Genomic DNA, 20,962 nt, shown 5'->3' with positions numbered 1-20,962 from the left:
TAGAACGATAGATAGAACGATAGAAAGCTAGACAGATAAATAATAGACAGATAGAAAGAGAACGACAGATAAATAGACAGATTGACAGATAGATAGAACGATAGATAGAATGATAGATAGATGATAGATAGATAGACAGATTGACAGAACGATAGAATGATAGATAGATAGAACGATAGAATGATAGTACGATAGTACGATAGTACGATAGTACGATAGATAGATAGATAGATAGATAGAAGGATAGATAGAATGATAGAATGACAAAGATAGAACGATAGATAGAATGATAGAACGACAGATAGATAGAACGATAGATAGAACGACAGAATGATAGAATGATAGACAGACAGATAGATAGATGATAGATAGAAGGATAGACAGAATGATAGAACGACAGATAGAACAATAGAGTGCTAGAACAATAGATAGAACAACAGAAAGATAGCTAGATAGGTAGATAGATAGATAGACAGATCGAAAGATAGAACGATACATAGACAGATCAATAGATAAATAGAAGGATAGATAGAATGACAGAACGACAGATAGAACAATAGAACGCTAGAACGATAGATAGAACGATAGATAGAGCGATAGATAGAGCGATAGATAGATAGATAGATAGATAGATAGATAGATAGATAGATAGATAGATAGATAGATAGATAGATAGACAGATAGATTCTGATTCACAAGCTTGTGATTCTATATGGTTTATGAATCTATTCGATATTGTTTATATATCAGGTACAGTAGATGACAAATTTTCAAGGAAAAAAAAAAATCTCTCAACTACTGCTGTAAAATTAGAATTGTAAAACTGCTGTAAAATAGATGAGAGTCAGCTGGCACTACATTACTATAATACCGAAGGTTAAAATGAACTGATTTGTATATAAACGCTTAAATTACACTTCAGTTTTCATAATAATAAAGTTACAATTACATAATTATATTTATATTCCAATTAGTTTTTTAAATATACACATGTAAATGGTGGCTGCCATAAAAGTTTGACAAATTCATTCAAATGTAAATTAAACATTGACGAACAGTAAAAATTACAATGAATATGTTATATGGTAGGGGCTGAACGACTTTACATTTTTTGAAGTCAACTTGTATGTAATTAAAGTCGAGTTGACGTCGTTTAGCCGCTAAAGCCCTGCACGGGCCTCAAATTTAGGCCCTAGTCCAGCACTGGCCCGAGATGCTCAGGCCCTTGCCCGGCCCGTGTCCGACAGGTTATCAGAATTACTGGCCCGAGCCCGTCTTCCAACACCCCGCTCCCTCCTAAAACAGCTTATACTACTGTTTTCAGCCATTCAGTTTTGTAATAGCAAAGTGATTATATTTCATTTCGTTTATTTATTAAATTACTTCGAAAAACATTTGGAGCATTTTTTGTTCATTAATATAAGTTTTTGTTTTTTAAGGCAATGACCAAGCAGCCAGCAGCAGACAGTGAGCTGATCATAGCCTGTTTTATCAACAGGAACGCTTCACAAAAATCAACCGAAACTTAGCGAATCCATGCCTTACAGACATGATAAATATATCTATAGAAAGCTTTAAATGAGTCTTTAACAAAATAAAACATATCAAAAACAAAAAGCTGTGTGGGTTAATGCAATCTGCGATCGCGTGCAGAAGGCAAAAGCGTGCAATGGCTATTGTATGCGCGCTATTTTTTTGCAATTTTACTTTCACTTTCGAACGAACACGTTCAGCAAGGTCCGGAGTCAGGGTGGCAAGGACCACAAATGCCCCCCCTTGACATGCATTTTGTATGATCCCTCTTATTCTGGTAAAATAATTAACATTTTGCAGATTCTGAAAAGTGTATGTAAACTTTTGACCTCAACTGTTAGATAGAGATAGCTGAAGGACTAAAATGAAAAGAGATGACAAGAAAAGACATTTCGCTTTGAGTGACACAAGTCTCTTGAGAACGGACATGGTCAACGTTCACTGATTCCCACTGAATCATCCAATGAACAGAAAGAGTTTATAAACAAGCAGCAATAATGGGATTATAAATGAGGTCTCGCCCACCTTGTTCATGTGTGCGGCATGAATCACACATTCGGAAAACAGCATACCTTTGACAAAAATAGCAAAGATGCCAGTGACTAAACAGGGAGTGTTATTTTCTAAAAAAAGGTAGATAAAAACAACCTAGATTTGACCAAATAAGGCAATACATTTAAACAAAAATGCTCATGATTATAAAAATAAACTGCACATAGTGAAAAGATCTCAGGACGTCTTAGAATTATAAAAATGAGGCTAAACTTTTACAGAGGATGAATCTTAAAGGTTAATAAGAGATTTATCAAGTCACACAAAAATAGCAGTGTGCATGCACTGTGTATGTGCTTTTCTTGGATAGCACAGATTAAATAAAAAAAACTAAATGCTTAGAGGGAAAAGCCTCCACCTAAAGGCTTTTCCCTCTAAGCATTTAGTTTTTTTATTTAATCTGTGCTATCCAAGAAAAGCAGAGATCGGATCTCACAGGAGGTCTTGTCTTGCCAAAGAGGCGATAATGTTTAAAGAGCTTTTAATTCTGCTCCAGCCGCAGTGTGATATCATTATATCTGCGCTGGAAAGCAGGCCACAGTAGGTGTACATACCCATGGGAAATACCCTCCAATCCCAGTGCAGAGAAATGGCTTTCTGCTACAGTGTGCTTTACTATTTCAATTCTCCAAGTTCTCAGCATGTCAGATGAGCGTCTCATGCAATATAGAAGCTGGCAAGTTGTCTTCCCCCATCTGTGGTGCTAACTGATCTATGAAAGCGAATTTCCAGCTCTGCCTCTGATTGCTGACGAGGTTATATACAAAGCACTGAGACCTTATTAAGAAGAGACATTAAATTAAAGATGACATAAACAATATGAAGCTTTAAGAAACAGAAGATATTGATGGTGTAGCCCAAAAAAACCCTTCTAGTAGAAAAACTCCAGCAATCACAGCGTGTAAACATCATGCATCTCCCAGGACCTTAAAGGGATATTTCAACCAAGAATTAACTTCCTGTCATCATTTATCCACCCTACGATAAATGTTTCTGTGGAACACAAAAGAAGATATTGTGAATAACTGTTTTGCTCCATACAATGAAAAATGAACAGTTCTCAAAATATCTTCCACAACAAAGTAATACAGGATTGGAACAAGATGAGGGTGAGTAAATAATGACAGAATGTTCATTTTTTTGGATGAACTATTCCTTTAAAGGGATAGTTCACCCAAAAACGAAAATTACCTATGATTTACTCAGCCTCAAGCCATCCTAGGTCTATAGGTCCTTCTTCTTTCAGACAAACAAAATTGGGGTTATATTAAAAAATGTCCTGGCTCTTTCAGTGAATGGCTGTTGAGATTTTGAACCAAAAAAGTGCATCCATCCATCATCAAAAGTACTCCACACGGCATTCTCTCGTGAACATGCGTACGATAGTTAGCGGAAGTTAGAGATTTTAAAGTTTTAAATATAGATGTTTTTCTTACACAAACGCAGTGATTCACTTCAGAAGGCCTTTATAATCCGCCTGGAGACATGTGGAGCACTTTTTATGATAGATGGATGCACTTTACTGGGCTTCAAAATCTTAACACCTATTCGCTACCATTATAAAGCTTGGAAGAGCCAGGACATTTTTTTAATATAACTCTGATTGTATTCATCTGAAAGATAAAAGCCATATACACCTTGCATGGCTTGAGGGCGAGTAAATCAAGAGGTGATTTTAATTTTTGTGTGAACTATACCATTAAGGCACACTGTCAGGAGAAAAAAAAGTGTTAAAAAATTTAATCTGAGCTGCTCACTGGGGTAGTATCATCAAAACTAAAGCTTTGTACCTTATCAACCCCTAAAGGCTCAATATTAATAGCTTAATTACTAATAGGCACCCTTTAGGGTAAAGTACAAATGTTCAGACAAGTTCTGATTGGCTGTGATTATGTCATGTCGAGCAGCAGTTTCGCAGTCAGTCTGGTGAGAAAAAAAATTGATTGCTTTTGGAAATTTGTTGTATGTAGTATGGGCACAGCGTATATGAAGTGGCTGCTGAAAATTCAGCTTTGCCATCACAGGAATAAATTACATTTTATTTTCAATAAATATATTAAATATACATTATATTAAAGACAAAACTGTTCTTTTAAATTGTAATATTTCACAAATCACACTGATTTCACTGTCTTTTGATCAAATGAATGCAGACTCTGTGAACATAAGAGACTTATATTAAAGCTTAAAGCAGTGCTTTGGGAATATAAAGTGTGTAGCCATAATAAATCAGCATCATAAAGCTAGTATAATCTTAAAAACCTGCCTGTACCTCCAGCCAATAAACGATTGCTCACAAGACTCTTCAGGCCATCAATTCTCAACACTATCTCAGACACCTGAGGCCCCCGCCAGGCACTTTGGAATAAGTGATGTAGCCGCTTGATATGTGATGCAAGAGGTGCCAAAAGTCTGGGAGCTGATCTCTGATATCTCCTGACAGCCTAAGGGGACATGGCAGAAACGTAGGAGGGCCACTCGCCACCGATCACCCAATAAATAATGGGGGCGTATGTCAGTGGTGTATGTCTTTGTCAGTGGCACAATAATCTATAGTCTTCATAGTTCATTTTTTTGTGAAACAGTTGATGGGCAAAGAATGGCCTATCATTCACATGGCATAAACAGATGACAACGTAACTGTTTTTAGAGACATGACTTGCTGTCTATTTTCTATAAAGGGAACTTGCCATCTATTTCCTGAAACCTCATTAGTAACTGGTCTGCAACCTTGTTAAAAGCCACTGCTCTGCACAAGTGAGCCATTAAATGCTCACATCTAATTGTAGCTAGCAAAACAAATACTGTATGTTAATAATGAGAACAAAAACATGGCACACATAAACTTCATGTACAATGCATCATAATGACTTTGCATCTACACTATTTAATGTGAAATACAGTAATATTTTTAAAAGTTAAACTTAAAGGGACATCGGATGGAAAATTCACTTTTACATGGTATTTGCAAAAAAATGTGTCTTAGCAGTTATCAAATTATCAATTTTCAAACCATTTTGATATCCTGAGCAGTATGACGTCACACTGCTCAAGCCCCACCCACAACTGCTGACGGACTGTCCCGTATTAACATATTTCTGACATTTTCTCCCACTTTGAGGTTTTGATGGTAATGAGCCACCAGATACTCAAAAATGGAAGAGAGGGGCAAGATGGGCATTAGCTCATTATTATTTAAAGAGACATAAACTAAAATGGCTCGCTGTAAACAGAGCTGTTTTTCAAAAGGTAGAAAGGTGTTGTTTTACATGACCGTTGAGGAATTTTAAAGAAAATATGTTGCAGACATTTCATTAAGACCCTAAAGAATTACACCAACTTGTGAAAAATGGGCATCCAATCTCCCCTTTAAAATACAGTTTAAGCCAAAAGTTTACATGCACCTTGCAGAATCTGCAAAATGTTAATTATTTTACCAAAATAAGAGGGATCATACAAAATGCTTGTTATTTTTTATTTAGTGCTGACCGATATATCTACTTCTATATACTTCAAACGAAATTTAAGAATGAATTAGCGTGACATTAATTTGAACAAAACCAGGTCAAAATGAAGTTTGGAGTTTGTTTCAGGAATTTTGAAACGAATTTTGAAAGTTGCCTACCAATGCAAACTTTCCAGAAAAATTCACTCTGGCTGGTAAACAAATTCTATTGGTCCCTGGTGATATGTAATAGTTATAGTGTGCTCTTCTCTGGTTTATAATTTCTGTTTAGTCTTTGAAGGTTAGATTGACACTAAAAGCAACACTCACACTGTTTTTACATGCGTTATAAAGTGCTATGTAAATTTAGGTGATGTGACATGACTTGACTGAAGTGCTGAACTGCAGAGCTGTTGCAAATACATTTGAGGTCAAAAGTTTACATACACCTTGCAGAATCTCCAAAATTGTAATTAATTTACAGGGATCAACAGGGATATTTCACGTGAAAAATGTCTACATACAGTCCACAAGAGAAAACAGTTGAATTTATAAATATGACCCCGTTCAAACGTTTACATACACTTCATTCTTAATACTGTGTTGTTACCAGAATGATCCACATTTGTTTTTTTTGTTTTGTTTTGTTTAGAGACAGTTGTTTTGCATTTTTGCTTCAGAAAGAAAAATGATGCATTAAGGTGAAAACTTTCTGAATTTGAAGATCAGCGTATATGTAACTTATTTTGTGTTCTAGGAAACATGTAAGTATCTTCTTTAGCTACTGAAGGGCAGTACTAAATGCAAAAATATGATATTTAGGCAAAATAAGAAAAATGTACACATCTTCATTCTGTTCAAAAGTTTACAACCCTGGCTTTTAATGCATCATTTTTCCTGCTGGAGCATAAGTGAGCATTTAAACCTTCTGTAATAGTTGCATGTGAGTCCCTCAGTTGTCCTCATTGTCAAAAGATGGATCTCAAAATCAAACAGTCAGTGTTGGGAATTATTCAAATACACAAAAATGCTGAAAAATAAAAAATATATGTGAGACCTGAATTATTTTCTGAAGAAAAATTGGCAGTTTAACTCTTCAGGACAAACAAATGACTTATGAACAACTATCACTAAACAAACAACAACAACAACAACAACAAAAATCAGCTGTGGATCATTCAGGCAACAACACAGTATTAAGAATCAAGTGTATGTAAACTTTTGAACTGGGTCATTTTTATGAATTCAACTATTATTTTCTCTTGTGGACTATATGTAAACCTCTTTTAATGTAAAAAATACCTTATTCAGGTAAATACTGAATAAAAAATAACATGCATTTTGTATGGTCCGTCTTATTTTGGTAAAATAAATTCAAAAATTTAGCAGATTGTATGTAAACTTTTGACCTCAACTGTATATAAAATAGTTAAAACTACTTTTTTCAAAGCTTGGGGTCGATATGTTTTTAAAATATGTCTCTCATGCTCAACAATGCTGCATTTTGATCAAATACAGTAGAAACAGTAAAAGAGAGTAGACGAAACTATGATACACTTTAGAATTAAAAAGATTTAACGCTGTTGTGTTGCAGGCACCCTGAGTTCGAAATCCGGTTCGAGGATCTTTCCCGATCTCACCCCCTTGTCTCTCTCCCACTTTGCTTCCTGTCTACTCTACACTATCCTATCCTAATAAAGGCAAAATGTCCCCTAAAAAAATACACACACATTATATATTCATTTATCTTTATATAAGTTATAAAGGTACAAAAATACTTTATACATTAGTATAAATTACATACTACAGTATATAATTACGCAAGAACTTGACAACAAATGATACACAAAATGATGTCAAAAATAGTATGTCATGCATACATTGTCAAACATAACATGTCAAGCTGCAGGACACTGCTGTCACTGCTTGACACATCATGTCTACTACGACTCAAAAAAAAAAAAAAAAAAGAAAAGAAAAACAAGCTCCCTTGGCTCTGTTTGCTATATTGGAATGGAAATTTCTTGCTGAGCTAATCATAAAATAGAAGTGGGATTGCCTTATCCACAAAAGGTACCTGTATAGCTGCAGAAAAAAAAATGAAATCTGTTTGGAAGACAGCTTAATCATTTGAAATTTCAAGCTGGGAATGCTTCTACGATGTCTCTGTAGGTTAGATTTAGTATTGGAGACAGAGCCATACTCCCAGACTCCGCCGAGCACCATAACTTGCAAGTCTGACAGCATAAAAACAATCATGTTTCATTATTTTATGCAAACTACTATCTTTCCTTGCTCTCTGACATTCAGACATCTGGGGGAATGGATCCTATATAATGACTGCTTATTTGTGCAGGAGAAAGTGGTATATGGTGCATTGTGGGTATCAGGCCTTTGGCCTAGAAAGCCTTAATGGGTGCAACCATGGAAACCAAAGGACATTTATTACAAGAGTGCAGGGCTATCTAAGTGTACTGATGGTGATTAACTCACCTGTGGCTGCTATAGCTGAAAGTAAGAGGGGGTAAGAGATGACAGGCCTGATGAGAGGCTATAGGGAACTCGGATAAATGCACACTACCATTTTCGCTCGGATTCATAATGATTATATAAGAGAGGCCAAGAGAGGAGATGAACTATAGGAGTGAGACAGAAAGAGACAGAAGTGCACTGAAAGTGCCTTGTTTTAACTCACCATGTCTATTAGGCTCTCCTGGATTCGGCTGAGCGTAGTCCTCAGTCTGCTGCTGATTAAACCCAGCCCAGATGATTCATACTATAGGAGACAGCAAAACACAACCCATGAGAAAGAGACTCAGTTGTTTTTCAGTCATATACTCACACACACACACACACACACACACAAAGTGCAATCCCTAAAGCTCCAGAGTGCAGTGTACACACCACCGATCATCTCCAGGAAACTGCACTTCATACACACTGCTCCCACAAGTGTGGTTCATGACTTATGTTCATTAATTGCAATTTAGTTTTTTTATTAAAGGGGGAGGATGAATGGGGCTGGCAAATCCTCTTGTGAACGTTCACTGGAAATGTATTCACAAATGCAGAAACGTATGCAAGCAAGCCAACGTGTCATTAATATGCAATAGATCTGAAATCAATGGCAGAACGGCAAACATTAGATCAACTTTACTGGTGGAGCAGAGCACTAAATCTCTAAACAGACTGCAGTAAAAACATTTATAAAGTCGCAGTGAATTTACAGTAGAAATAACAAAGGATAATACTGTATGTGACTTCATAACAGATTTAAGGATTAAAAGTATGATCCTAAAATCCCTTTCAAACATTTTTGTGTAATCCAGTTCAAGTTGTAGAATCAATAAATAGTTAAACAGATCTTTTTTTAGCACACTGAGCTGACTACAATTAATTATAAATGTCTCATCAGCACTTGCAAGCTAAGAATATACATGCATATATAATCTGGATTCTGACAATTAAAGGGATAGTTTACCCCAAAAGTAAAATTCTGTCCTTAATTACTCACCCTCATGTTGTTCCAAACCCATAAGACCTTTGTTCGTCTTCGGAACACAAATTAAGATATTTTTGATAAAATCCGAGAACTCTCTGACCCTCCATAGACTGCAAGGGTCCTCCTAAGTTCAAGGTCCAGAAAGGTACCAAGAATATTGTTACAATAGTCCACGTGACATCAGTGGTTCAATCGTAATTTCATGAAACTACGATAATACCACATGCAAACGTGGTACTAATGCGAATGCTTGTTTAAAAGACAGACAGGGAAGAGAATTGTTGAAATAAAATCGTTGAATAAAGCAGTTATTTCAGTTTTTTGGCGCAACAAAAAGTATTCTCGAAGCTTCATAAAATTACGGTTGAACCACCGATGTCACATGGACTATTCTGTCGATGTTCTCGGTACCTTTCTGGATCTTGAACATGGTAGGACCCTCACTGTTTATGGAGGGTCAGAGAGCTCCCGGATTTAATCAAAAATATCTTAATTTGTGGGGTTTGAAATGACATGAGGCTGAGTAATTAATGACAGAATTTTCATTTTTGGGTGAAATAACCCTTTAAGTACTTGTAATTAGACTACATTACATTTTAAAATGATTATAATGAGATTACAGTTGTTTTTGGATCACATGATTACATATTATTCATGCAATGCCAGTAAATTAAGCATAATTTTTTAATTCTGGAAGTTTGGAGAGAAATATTTTCAATCTGGAAGACTTTGAGCATGTGATGTCATTGTTTTCATGTTTATTAATGTTTGTTCATGCAGTGCAGGGATTTGCAAACATTTTTGTCAGCCAAACCCCTTAAAATATAATATTTGCTTGAAATATTGCTGATGAAGTTAACATTTTAATAATTTAACAACACATTTGCATGTTTACAGTTCTCTGGTTAATGGCTGCATTGACATGCAGGTAAAGAAATAAAACATTCAAGTGTTTAAATTTCTTTTATTTTACATTTTTATTATTTAATTATTAGGTAGGTTTTTTTTTATTAACTATTCACTCTTAACTCACTAATGTAGTGTTTAATTCCCTTTAAGATGCTGATATCATGGAATATATTTTCTTTCTTTTTGCTTTTTTATACTAATATGTTATGTTTAATTGTTTTTTAAATTTTTTTTTATAAATAAAATTTATAGTAGTTAGTAACTTAGATTACATTACTAACTACAGTTTTTATCATGTAATCAAAGAACTACAAATTGTAAATTTTTGTAAGTCATTTTTATATATATTCTCTACCAGTCAAGTCTTTAAAGAAGTCTCTTCTGCTCACCAAGCCTGCATTTATTTGATCCAAAGTACAGCAAAAACAGCTAAATTCTGAATATTTTTACTATTTAAAATAAGTTTGAATATATTTTATATAGCAATTTATTTCTGTGATTTCAAAGCAAAAATTTTTTTTTAAAGCTGGGTTGAAAAAAGCTCTCTAAACTCCAAAATCTTGCAAACAAAATAGCATGGAAACTAATCTATATCAGATAATACTAGGAAAATACAGGACATTGCAGTCTATATATATAAAATATGAGTTGGGGGATGGAAACACAGCACACAGTGGCAGGCACTTCTACTGCCAACAGGCTCCACACGGCAGTCTTACCCAATAGACAGGGACTGTCTGTCTGGACACACCAGGTTGAGAGCCTTGTGAAGGCAGAGATGCAGTTTGGAAGTGCTTTGCATTGAGAAACAAAAAGGAAAATACAATCGATACAAAGCAAATAATGACATAGCAAAAAAGCCTGCTTCTTGAAGATTTTTGAATATATGGTTATTACTGGCAAGCATTAATTTAGTACTATTAATGATTTAAAAAAATGACTATATACATTAAAAAATAACACATGTAATCATTTAAGACAATAAACGTAATTACGTTACATTATGACTTCCATTGCATTACAGCAAGCACAGCATTGTGCAATTTAACATTTTCATTTACTTAGTGAACAAATGGCGGCCAGGGGGACAATAAAACTGCAGTCTCTCTCTGACTTCAAAATTTTTGCAAAGTTTCCAAAAGACCCATCTGTTAGTGTGGCAGTCGCATCTTCCCATCCATTACTAACTATCTGCAACACTTAATAAGCACTGCTCAGGCCTTTCCCTACACTCAAACGCTTCATCATCCTGAAGGTGATCCATTTTCAGATAAGCCACTTGCATATCATTCCCCGTTCTTTCCATTCACTGCCTTTAAGCTAAGTTATTAACTTGAGGCAAAGAGCAATAAATGCCAAGACCAATGCATCTTAAATTATGTGCATGGCAGAGTTGATACTCCGGCAGTATACAATGGCGTACAGACCTTTCAGATCCTAATGTTGTTCATTACTAAATGAAATGGCGCAATACATAATCTCCATCTCCATACAAGATTGAATGTTTTGTGTGTTTGGAGTTAGTCGTGGGTGAAAGTGAATCCAAATGAGCATATCAATTCAGCCGCTTTGTAAATATTTTTTTTTTTTATAAGTAATGATATTTACTTTCTTTCGTCTCCATAGGCTTTTCTTCAAGACCGGCTGACTCTGATACTGAGTTTGAAAAGTTTCTATTAATGACAGAAACCGCTCGCACACTCTTTCTCTCGCTGTCCACTCGGCAGAAGAGGTGAATGCAAAAACCAGAATGAGAGCAAGAAGATAAGAAAGATGAGATGTGCTGTTTTATTTAATGTGCCTTCAAAACCTGTCAGGTGGGTTAAAAGCAAAGAGCTCAACCTCGCTTGCATTTGACAGCTGATCTTGTGGCGGCTGTATCCAGTCTCTCTCAGATTTGCTGCAGGATTTGGTCAGGACAGCTAAAGCGAAAAGTTCTCTGGTCAGCACTTAAATATCAAAGAAAATATACTGCACTGTCACTCAGAAAAAAAAAAACCTTAAAAGCTGGAGAACACTGAATTATCTCACTTGTTTGTATTAGTTCCCATGAACAGCAGTGGTGTACACTGTAAAAAAAAAAAAAAAAAAAAAAACTATTTGTTGAGTCAACTTAAAATAATTTGTTCCCCTGCCGCCTTAAAATTTGAAGTTCAGTCAAGACAAAATGTTTAGTCAGCTTGAAATGTTAAGCTGTACTAACGTAGATATTCATGTTGACTAAACTAAAAAAACTGGTTTGTTAAACTTAAAGGAGTAGTTCACTTCCAGAACAATAATTTACAGATAATGTACTCACCCCCTTGTCATCCAAGATGTTCATGTCTGTCTTTCTTCAGCTGTAAAGAAATTGTGTTTTTTGAGGAAAACATTTTAGGATTTTTTTCCATATAATGAACTGATATGGTGCCCCGAGTTTTAACTTCCAAAATGCAGCTTCAAACGATCCCAAATGTGGTTGTAAACGATCCCAGCTGAGGAAGAAGGGTCTTATTTAGCGAAACAATTGGTTATTTTAATTTAAAAAATACAATTTAACACTTGTCTTGTCTTACTCTCCCTGAACTCTGTGTTTCTGACTCAAGACAGTTAGGGTATGTCAAAAAACTCTGATTGTATTTTCTCCCTTAACTTCATAATCATTTTAAAATCATTCTACATCACTGCAGAAGTACCAACCCAGTCTTTGCAAAGTGAGGATGCAAAGAAGATCAAACACCTTTAACAAAAAAGGTAAAACAGCGATATAGGACGATTTTAAAGTTGAACGAGAACATGAGATGGAAGTTTTTTCGACATACCCTAACTGTCATGACCCAGAAAAAAAACAGAGGTCAGGAAGAGCAAGACAAAACGAGTGTTTGACACTGAAAAATATATAGATTGTAAAAATAACCAATCGTTTCACTAGATAAGACCCTACGCCTTCCTCGGCTGGGGTCGTTTACAATCGCAATTGTTTGAAGATACATTTAAACTGCACTTTTGAAAGTTCAGACTCTGGGCACCATAGAAGTCCATTATATGGAGAAAAATCCTGAAATGTTTTCCTCAAAAAACTATTTCTTTACGACTGAAGAAAGAAAGACATGAACATCTTGGATGACAAGGGAGTGAGTACATTATCTGTCAATTGTTGTTCTGAAACTTCACCTTTAACAGCTGTGTTTGTTACCCGGCTGCAAATTGTAAGTTGAATCCACTCAAATTTCTAAGTTGTCACTTAGTAAAACTTCAAATTTCAAGTTGACTAAACTTTTTATTGAGATGAATGAACTTAAAATTAAGCCCATAACAAATTATTTTAGGTTAACTCAACAAATTGTTTTTTAAAGTGTAAAAAGCCAAAACCTAAAGTGAAAACCTGCACACCAGCAAAGCCTTGTTCAAATATAAATGTATAAAAATGTGGAACTAAAAGTCAGGTTATCAGAAATCCAGATCACACTTGAAGCACTGTCCTGATTAATGCGTCTAGCAGTTCAATTCTTTTCAGGGCCCTTCATTCCTTCAGTTTGGGTTTTAAAATTCTCTTGTATATGGCCCATGTCTGCTCATCTTCTCTAGAAATTAAATCATGACTTATAATGATGCTAAACCACATGCGAAGGCCAAATTGAGTGCAAAGACTTTAGTCCTGCTTTATAGTGTGCAAGGGCACTGGCCTCAATCCACCAGCATGAAAGCATTTACTTTTGATTTAGCACTGGCTTAACATGGCAAACAAACTGTTATTTGCAAAGTATACAGAGTGCAAATGGCACACTTCTGTGATAACATGAAAATAAAATGTGTGAAGAAAAAAAAAACATGTAAGGTGCTGAAACTTTGGCCATGTAAGAATCATTTTGACCAGAATTCAGTGCATGAAAGACGTGTGGAGATCTTTTTGTTTCGCAAGACAGATGTTTCAACCCCACCCAGCTTGTGTGATAGGATTAAAGACTACTGTCAAATACCATGACACAAACAATATTTCAGAGTTGACGAAAGCCAAAGACTCCATTTAGAAAACAGCACATCATTGGTCACGCCAATCAAAGCCTAGACTGACAGACTGGTATTATTGATAGGTTTAGTCTTGCTGTATAATTCTCATAAGAATGTTAGAATATTAACAACGAAAGCATGGAAGTGAATAATGATTCTGGCACACTCAGAATCTGACTGCTCAGTTTCTTCTTCCCAGAGTTGAAGTTCATGGCTTGAACGAATATATTTTTGAGGTGGTGCTTGTGTTGAGGTCTGTATGTAAGGCAGTAGAGGTCTGAAAATCTCACTTCTTTTTTGTCTTTGACTCTCAGTGTGGTTGCAGGGCAGTCTGGGAAGTCCAAGAACAGCAGGTAGTTCTTGTCTTTAACAGGTTCAGTCAGATGCCCTTGAGCTGCCACTGACAAACCAATACCTCAACCAAGAGCTTTATTATGGTACCCATTGCTGTTCAACAAACTTGCGTTCCTCAACAGATTCTCCAAACACATAGGTGAAAAATATTTCAGGGACTCTTCAATGTCACTCCCTCTGCACTTAGAAATTCATTTACACCTGCAATAGCGTTTAAAAGGCCTTATGCAGAGGCATCCCTTAAATTTCAAGTTAGGATAACTGAAAGCCTCAAACATTAAAGGATTAGTTATTTAATCTAAGTAAATGAAGGTTTTTGAGGAAAACATTACAGGACATTCTCCATATAGTGGACTTCAATGGGGATCAGCGGGTTGAAGGACTAAACGGCGGCAACGATACAGTCAGAAGGCTTTTTAATCTACAAATCGCCATCATTTACAACAGATTTACTGTAGTAGCACTAACTGCACAGTGGTTTTGTGTCAGAAATGTGGGTATATTTGTGTTGAATTTTATTATATTATTAATGTAGACATGTATTAAATGTATTGAAGGAGGAGTAATGGAATATAATTACAGTATTTTTTTTTTTGATTAAGCTATATCGTATATGCATTTATACTAAATGTATTTCGACTACTGTTTTTCATACAAATACCTAGAAACCATATTACAGTTTCATCATAGTATTGAGGTGCTATATTTGTGGTTTTACCTGTTATTATCATGATCTGTGGATGATACTATGGAAGAGCAATGCCAATTTAAAAAAAAAGTCAGAATAATTAAATTTCTCCATATAAAAATGAGGTTGCTACAATTTTTACATAAATCTACATCTGCATCCTAACTCACGCTACTCTCAAAAATGTGTATTTCTAAGAGATTTTTTATATTATTAATATTTTCAGGTAACACAAACCCTCATTAAAACATGCAAAACTAAGAAAAGATATTTTTTTCTATTAAGATATTTATTTTGTTAAGAAAAAATGACTGGAAAAAGTGTGAAGAATTTAAAAAACATGAAGTGTTTATCATGTTCTGATCATAAAGAATATTTTAAAGCCACATTTAACCATCTGGTTTTTACAACTTTCACATTGTAGCAAAAATCAATCAATAATCAATAATCAGCAAAGATTGATTTACCTTTTTAACCACAAATTCCTGTCTTGCATTAGTTCGTCTTTACACAATACATGGTCATGTTGGACGGGTCACTTGTGACATGAAGTGTTTACAAAGTGAACGTGCAAAGAAAGTCAAACGGCATTTACAAAAAAGGTAAAACAACGATGTCGGACCATTTTGAAGTTGGAGGACAAAATGAGATGGAGATTTTCGCCTTACTCTACCTTTTTGAACTAAAGTACACAGACAACCGCGAGTGATTTTAACAATGTGTTTACGTAATGCGTAAGGTCGAGCTAGTGCAAGACGATCATCTGTGGTTAAAAAGTGTATGTGTTTTTTTTTTTAAAAGACTGATCGCTTTGCTAAATAAGACCGTTATTCCTCGGCTGGGATTGTGTAGTGCCTTTTGAAGCTGCATTGAAACTCCAATTTGGACCTTCAACGCATTGATCCCCACTGAAGCCCACCATATGGAAAAAAAATCCTGGAATATTTTCCTCAAAAACCTTCATTTCTTTTCGACTCAAGAAAGAAAGGCATGAACATCTTGGATTACATGGGGGTGAGTAAATAATCAGGAAAATTGTATTCTGGAAATGAACTAATCCTTTAAGGGCAAGTTAAAAGTCGAAATCTTGGTGCAAATTCAGGGTCTTGAACATTTCAGCTGTATGGAAGAAAAGGAAGGTACCAAAGTCATAGGGAGCTGAAATGGACTTCACCAGATTACCTGCAACGGCTTGAGACAGACTTCTGGGAAATCAAAGCAAACAAGGCAACTGCGTGTAAGTTTCATTATTCCAGTAACGTTTGGGCAGATGAGGTGGCTTAAGTTGTAAGGTCATTTGGGACAGTGCAGAGAAAATAACCAGAGCACTCTGGGGAGCAAGAGACAAGCTGCTTTCTATAGAGCTGCTAAAGTGCAGAGATATTGCTGTTGTAGCGAAGGCATCGAAGACTCTTAAGATGGCTTATTCAGTCTCAAACAGTGACAATTATGAGAATAACTGAGCTGCTGTCTAATTTTATTTAGGACGGCCTGGCTCTCGAAACTGACCGATCGAGCCTAAAGCTGTACTTATTAAAGCTTCTAGACATCAACTTCTGCAGGCGGGATTTTCTTTATCCAAAACTCTCAATGCTTTGTCTCTCAAGGGTCACTGAAGTACATCTATCCATTTATGCATTGAAGTTAAATTTCAAGTTACAGTAGAGTTAAATTACTACTACAAACATAATTGTTAGTAGCGAAATAAGCGACTGAGAATTCTTTCAGACATTTACACCTTTCTTTGATGGTCAGAGTCCAGCCTCCTGAGGCAAACTCGAAGCCTAAACACTTGCTCACATGATAATGGAAGTAATTATAGAGCAGTGCCCAAATGGCTTGCAGACACTAGAGAGGAAAACAATAAGTGTACTGGCAGGCTTTTCTTAATGAGCATGTACCATCCAGAGAAAATATACAGCACAGCACAGCAAGGAACCAATTGTATATTATAAATATTGCATAATGTTAAGTATTAGAACTAAACATAGAGGAAAGCAACAATGCTTTGAAATGCATACCATGTCATTGCGCCCAAAGAAGGTGTAGACGGCATACAGGTAATAATCAAAGAGCTGAGACACACAGTGGATGACATCAAAGGCGATGGGCTTCAAAATGTTCATCATCTGCATGTATTTTCCTATGAAAGCAAAATCAATCAGAAGAAAATGTGAAATATATATTAAAGGCGATCCAATAAGGTTCACACACAAAATATAAAACCAGATTTACCCTACCTAGGCTCATTGGAAATACGTGTCTCTATATACATTTATGCAAAACTGAAAAAATGTATGTACGAATCACTGCAGTTTCCAGTTGAAATGAACACTAGAGGCAGTAAAACTTTCATTCCTTTTCACACAAAATTTTAAAACTGATACTTTTAAATGTTGTCGTCACATTTATTGCTTCATATGCATGAGTTTTCCAATTGAGTAGATTTGCTCGGTAGCTCACGTGATACAGCATTACACTTGAGTGATTAAGAACTTCAGTACAAACAGCTCAAATCTGCATGCATTTTTATTTAACTTTAGCATTTGTTAAGACTGTCGTTTAGGTTTAGGGTTGGGTTTGGTGTAGGGTATATTTCCAAAATGATTAACCTTTAGCAGCACTCCCCGGATATTTGAATTCTGAACAGCTGCAATATGTACCTCAAGCAGCATAATAAAAACGCAGCAATACCTGCCTGTTCCAATTTAATAAAAACGTGCCACGATTACACATTAAACGTGCATTTTAGCCCCACTCACTGGACATTTCACATTGAAACCGCTGCGAAACGTGCAGTAAGGTACGTAATTACAGTGTTGCAGAAATGTATATAGAGGCACACATTTTAAAGGAGAACTCCACTTCCAGAACAACAATTTACAAATTATTTACTCACCCCCTTGTCATCCAAGATGTTCATGTCTTTCTGTCTTCAGTCTTAAAGAAATTATGTTTTTTGAGGAAAGCATTTCAGGATTTTTCTCCATATAATAGACTTCATTGGTGCCCCGATTTTGAACTTCCAAAATGCAGTTTAAACAGCTTCAAAAGGGCTCTAAACGATCCCCGCTGAGGAAGAAGGGTCTTATCTAGCGAAATAATCTGTCATTTTATTCAAAAAATAAAAATTTGTATACTTTAAGCACAAAAGCTTGCGTAGCACAGGCTCTGGGATGCGCGTCCACCACGCTACGGATCACGTAGTTCATCGTCTGTGTACTCCAACTCGAAAAGGTAGAGAATCGTGAAAAACTCCATCTTATTTTCTCTTATTTATATGTAGTGTCGTTGACGCGCAATGACTGATCGTTTCGCTAGATAAGACCCTTCTACCTCGGTTTAGAGCCTTTTGAAGCTGCATTTAAACTACATTTTGGAAGTTTAAAATCGGGGCACCAATGAAGTCCATTATATGGAGAAAAATCCTGAAATGTTTTCCTCAAAAACCATAATTTCTTCACGACTGAAGACAGAAAGACATGAACATCTTGGATGACAAGGGGGTGAGTAAATTATTTGTAAATTGTTGTTCTAGAAGTGGACTTCTCCTTTAATGAGCCTGGGTTGGATTTAGCAAAGAGAAATATGAATGTAGATATAAGGAGCTGGAATGCAATACTTTGGCAAATGTCCCATTCAAAGCCCTTATGTTGTATTTATAAAAAAAAAAAAAAAAAAAAAAGGGTTGTTTTGGAGCCCACTGATTTTAATTATGTGGACAAAACAGCTCTTCAAAGTGTCTTTTTTGTATTCTGTGGAAGAAAAGTAATCATACAGGATTTTCATGACTTATAGGAGTGAGTAAATGATGACAGAAAGGGGACATTTTCTCTCCTCCACCTTACAACTATTTAAAAAGCTCAATATTTAAAAAAAAATTAAGATTCTCACTAGTCAATCAAATTGGATGTCTTTTAAAAAACTCAAAAGCTACCAGATGGTGTTTAATACATTTTAACATCTGGATGTAAAAAGAATTCCATCCGATCTCAACAAAACATTATGGACCACCTAAATTGTCCTTTTCACAACATCAGCACTTTTATCAAAAAGAAAATTCACACCCTTGAGTTCATGACCGCATCTTTCTGCAATCATATTCTGTTTAGCCTAAACAGAACATTTAAAGATGAATGGTGTCGCAGCCTTTATCTCGTTCAACACGTCAAACATGCGTTCAAATGAACCTGAAGAGATGAGCAGGCACTGCTCAGAATGGAGTTAATGACCGGAAGCTGAAACAAAACACAGCTGACTCTAAGGATGCACCTCTTTCATAGTAATTGAGCTATTAGCCTGTTAATTAGAGGGCAAACTGTGGTCTTCTGCTTAGGGTCAACTTTATCATGCACCATCAGTCTTGCACGGGTGGAAGCTCAAAGGTCAATTACTCACCGACCAGGCGAATCACGTTGAGGGTGGTGTTGGTAAGGATGGGGGCATTGGCTCGGTTCAGATTGTAGTCAGACCTCTTCCGGCTGCGAAGTGTCTCTCTGGACACGCTAATTAAAGGAGGACAGAGCAGGGACACACAGAACCAGGATTATTAGGAGCATTATAGTTCAATGACCTTTAAAAGTGAAGAGTCTCATTCACACATTTCCTTCGTCAACCTGGGCTCAGATTTAACTGATGTGGGTGTTTTGAAGAACAGATGCATGTTTGATCTTTACGATAGATTATATGGGTTAACATGACTTTAAAGGAGAAGTCCACTTCCAGAATAAAAAATTACAGATAATGTACTTACCCCTTTGTCATCCAAGATGTTCATGTCTTTCTTTCTACAGTCATAAAGAAATTATGTTTCTTGAGGATTTTTCTCCATATAGTGGACTTCAATGGTGCCCCCAAGTTTGAACTTCCAAAATGCAGTTTAAATGCAGCTTCAAAGGGCTCTAAATGATCCCAGCCAAGAAAGAAGGGTCTTATCTAGCAAAATGAACAAATTACAATTTATATACTTTTTAACCTGGAAAGTGCTTGTCTCGTCTAGCTCTGCACGAACTCTTTTTTTTTTGAAGTTGGAGAAGAAAGTGAGATGGAACCGGAAAAAAGAGAGTTCAGGCACATCTAGACAAGACGAGAGTTTGAGGTTAAAAAGTATATAAATCGTAATTTTTTTTTTTTAGAAAACTACAGATCGTTTTGCTAAATACGACCCATCTTCCTCGGCTGGGATTGTTAAGAACCCCCCTGAAACTGCATTTAAACTGCATTTTGGAAGTTCAATGCATTGATGTCCACATTATGGAGAAAAATCCTGAAATGTTTTCTTCAAAAAACATAATTTCTTTACGACTGAAGAAAGAAAAACAAACATCTTGGATGACAAGGAGGTGAGCACATTATCTGTAAATTTTTGTTCTGGAAATTAACTTTAACATGAATAAATTGATTTGTTAACCATTTCTGTGTAAAGTTATATCTAATTTTGTGACTTTGTAGCTATTAAAATACACAGCCAAAAACAAACCCTAAAAATTATGTCTGAAACAGCTTACAGTTCAAATAATAAACAAGTTTTAAACATTTCAAGTGCCTTACTATAACCTCCAATTTGCGTTTTTAAAGAAAAAAGGGTTATGTTCAAATTATTTCTGCGGTAATTATCATTATCAACACAAATTCTGTTGACTGAGCTTAAATTGTATTGAGCCAGGCTTGAAACTGGAATATTCCAGATGTATTTTAAACAAGAACTGAAGTCACAGATTGTGTGCAAGAGTCACGATACTGCGTTTAAGAAAACTTATGACATTTTAAATATGCAACACATTAGAGCCCTTTAAAGTGTGGCAGTCTCTAACAAAGAAGTGTCACAACATAGAAAGTGCCAGCTGATTTACTGCCGGGAGAACTGTCAGTCATCTTCGTGAGGAACAAACAGGCATTAAATATTCATCAGGGTTCACTGCTTAATCACATTCCTAATCATTTCCTTGATTTATGATATTTCTATCACACTTACACACGGAGACCGAGC

The 20,962-nt window shown here is 35.8% G+C and overlaps 1 protein-coding gene across 3 annotated transcripts in view; it reads right to left on the bottom strand.

Moving 5' to 3' along the window:
• Positions 1-20,962, bottom strand: part of vps50 (VPS50 EARP/GARPII complex subunit) — a 179,333-nt gene that overhangs the window by 52,594 nt on the left and 105,777 nt on the right. For 2 of the 3 annotated variants that reach the window (XM_051137549.1, XM_051137551.1), the window contains 4 exons: positions 19,372-19,478; positions 16,995-17,116; positions 10,661-10,735; positions 8,226-8,306 (listed from right to left, as the gene is read on the bottom strand). In XM_051137549.1, coding sequence (XP_050993506.1) covers positions 8,226-8,306; positions 10,661-10,735; positions 16,995-17,116; positions 19,372-19,478 — 385 coding nt within the window. The remainder of the gene's footprint in view (positions 1-8,225; positions 8,307-10,660; positions 10,736-16,994; positions 17,117-19,371; positions 19,479-20,962) is intronic. The other variant, XM_051137550.1, reaches the window with a different exon arrangement.

Source organism: Labeo rohita, chromosome 19 (assembly GCF_022985175.1).
Source record: "Labeo rohita strain BAU-BD-2019 chromosome 19, IGBB_LRoh.1.0, whole genome shotgun sequence".
Classification (NCBI taxonomy): Eukaryota; Metazoa; Chordata; class Actinopteri; order Cypriniformes; family Cyprinidae; genus Labeo; species Labeo rohita.
The sequence above is the reverse complement of the archived record's forward strand: the minus strand, read 5'-3'. Positions and strand labels throughout refer to the sequence as shown.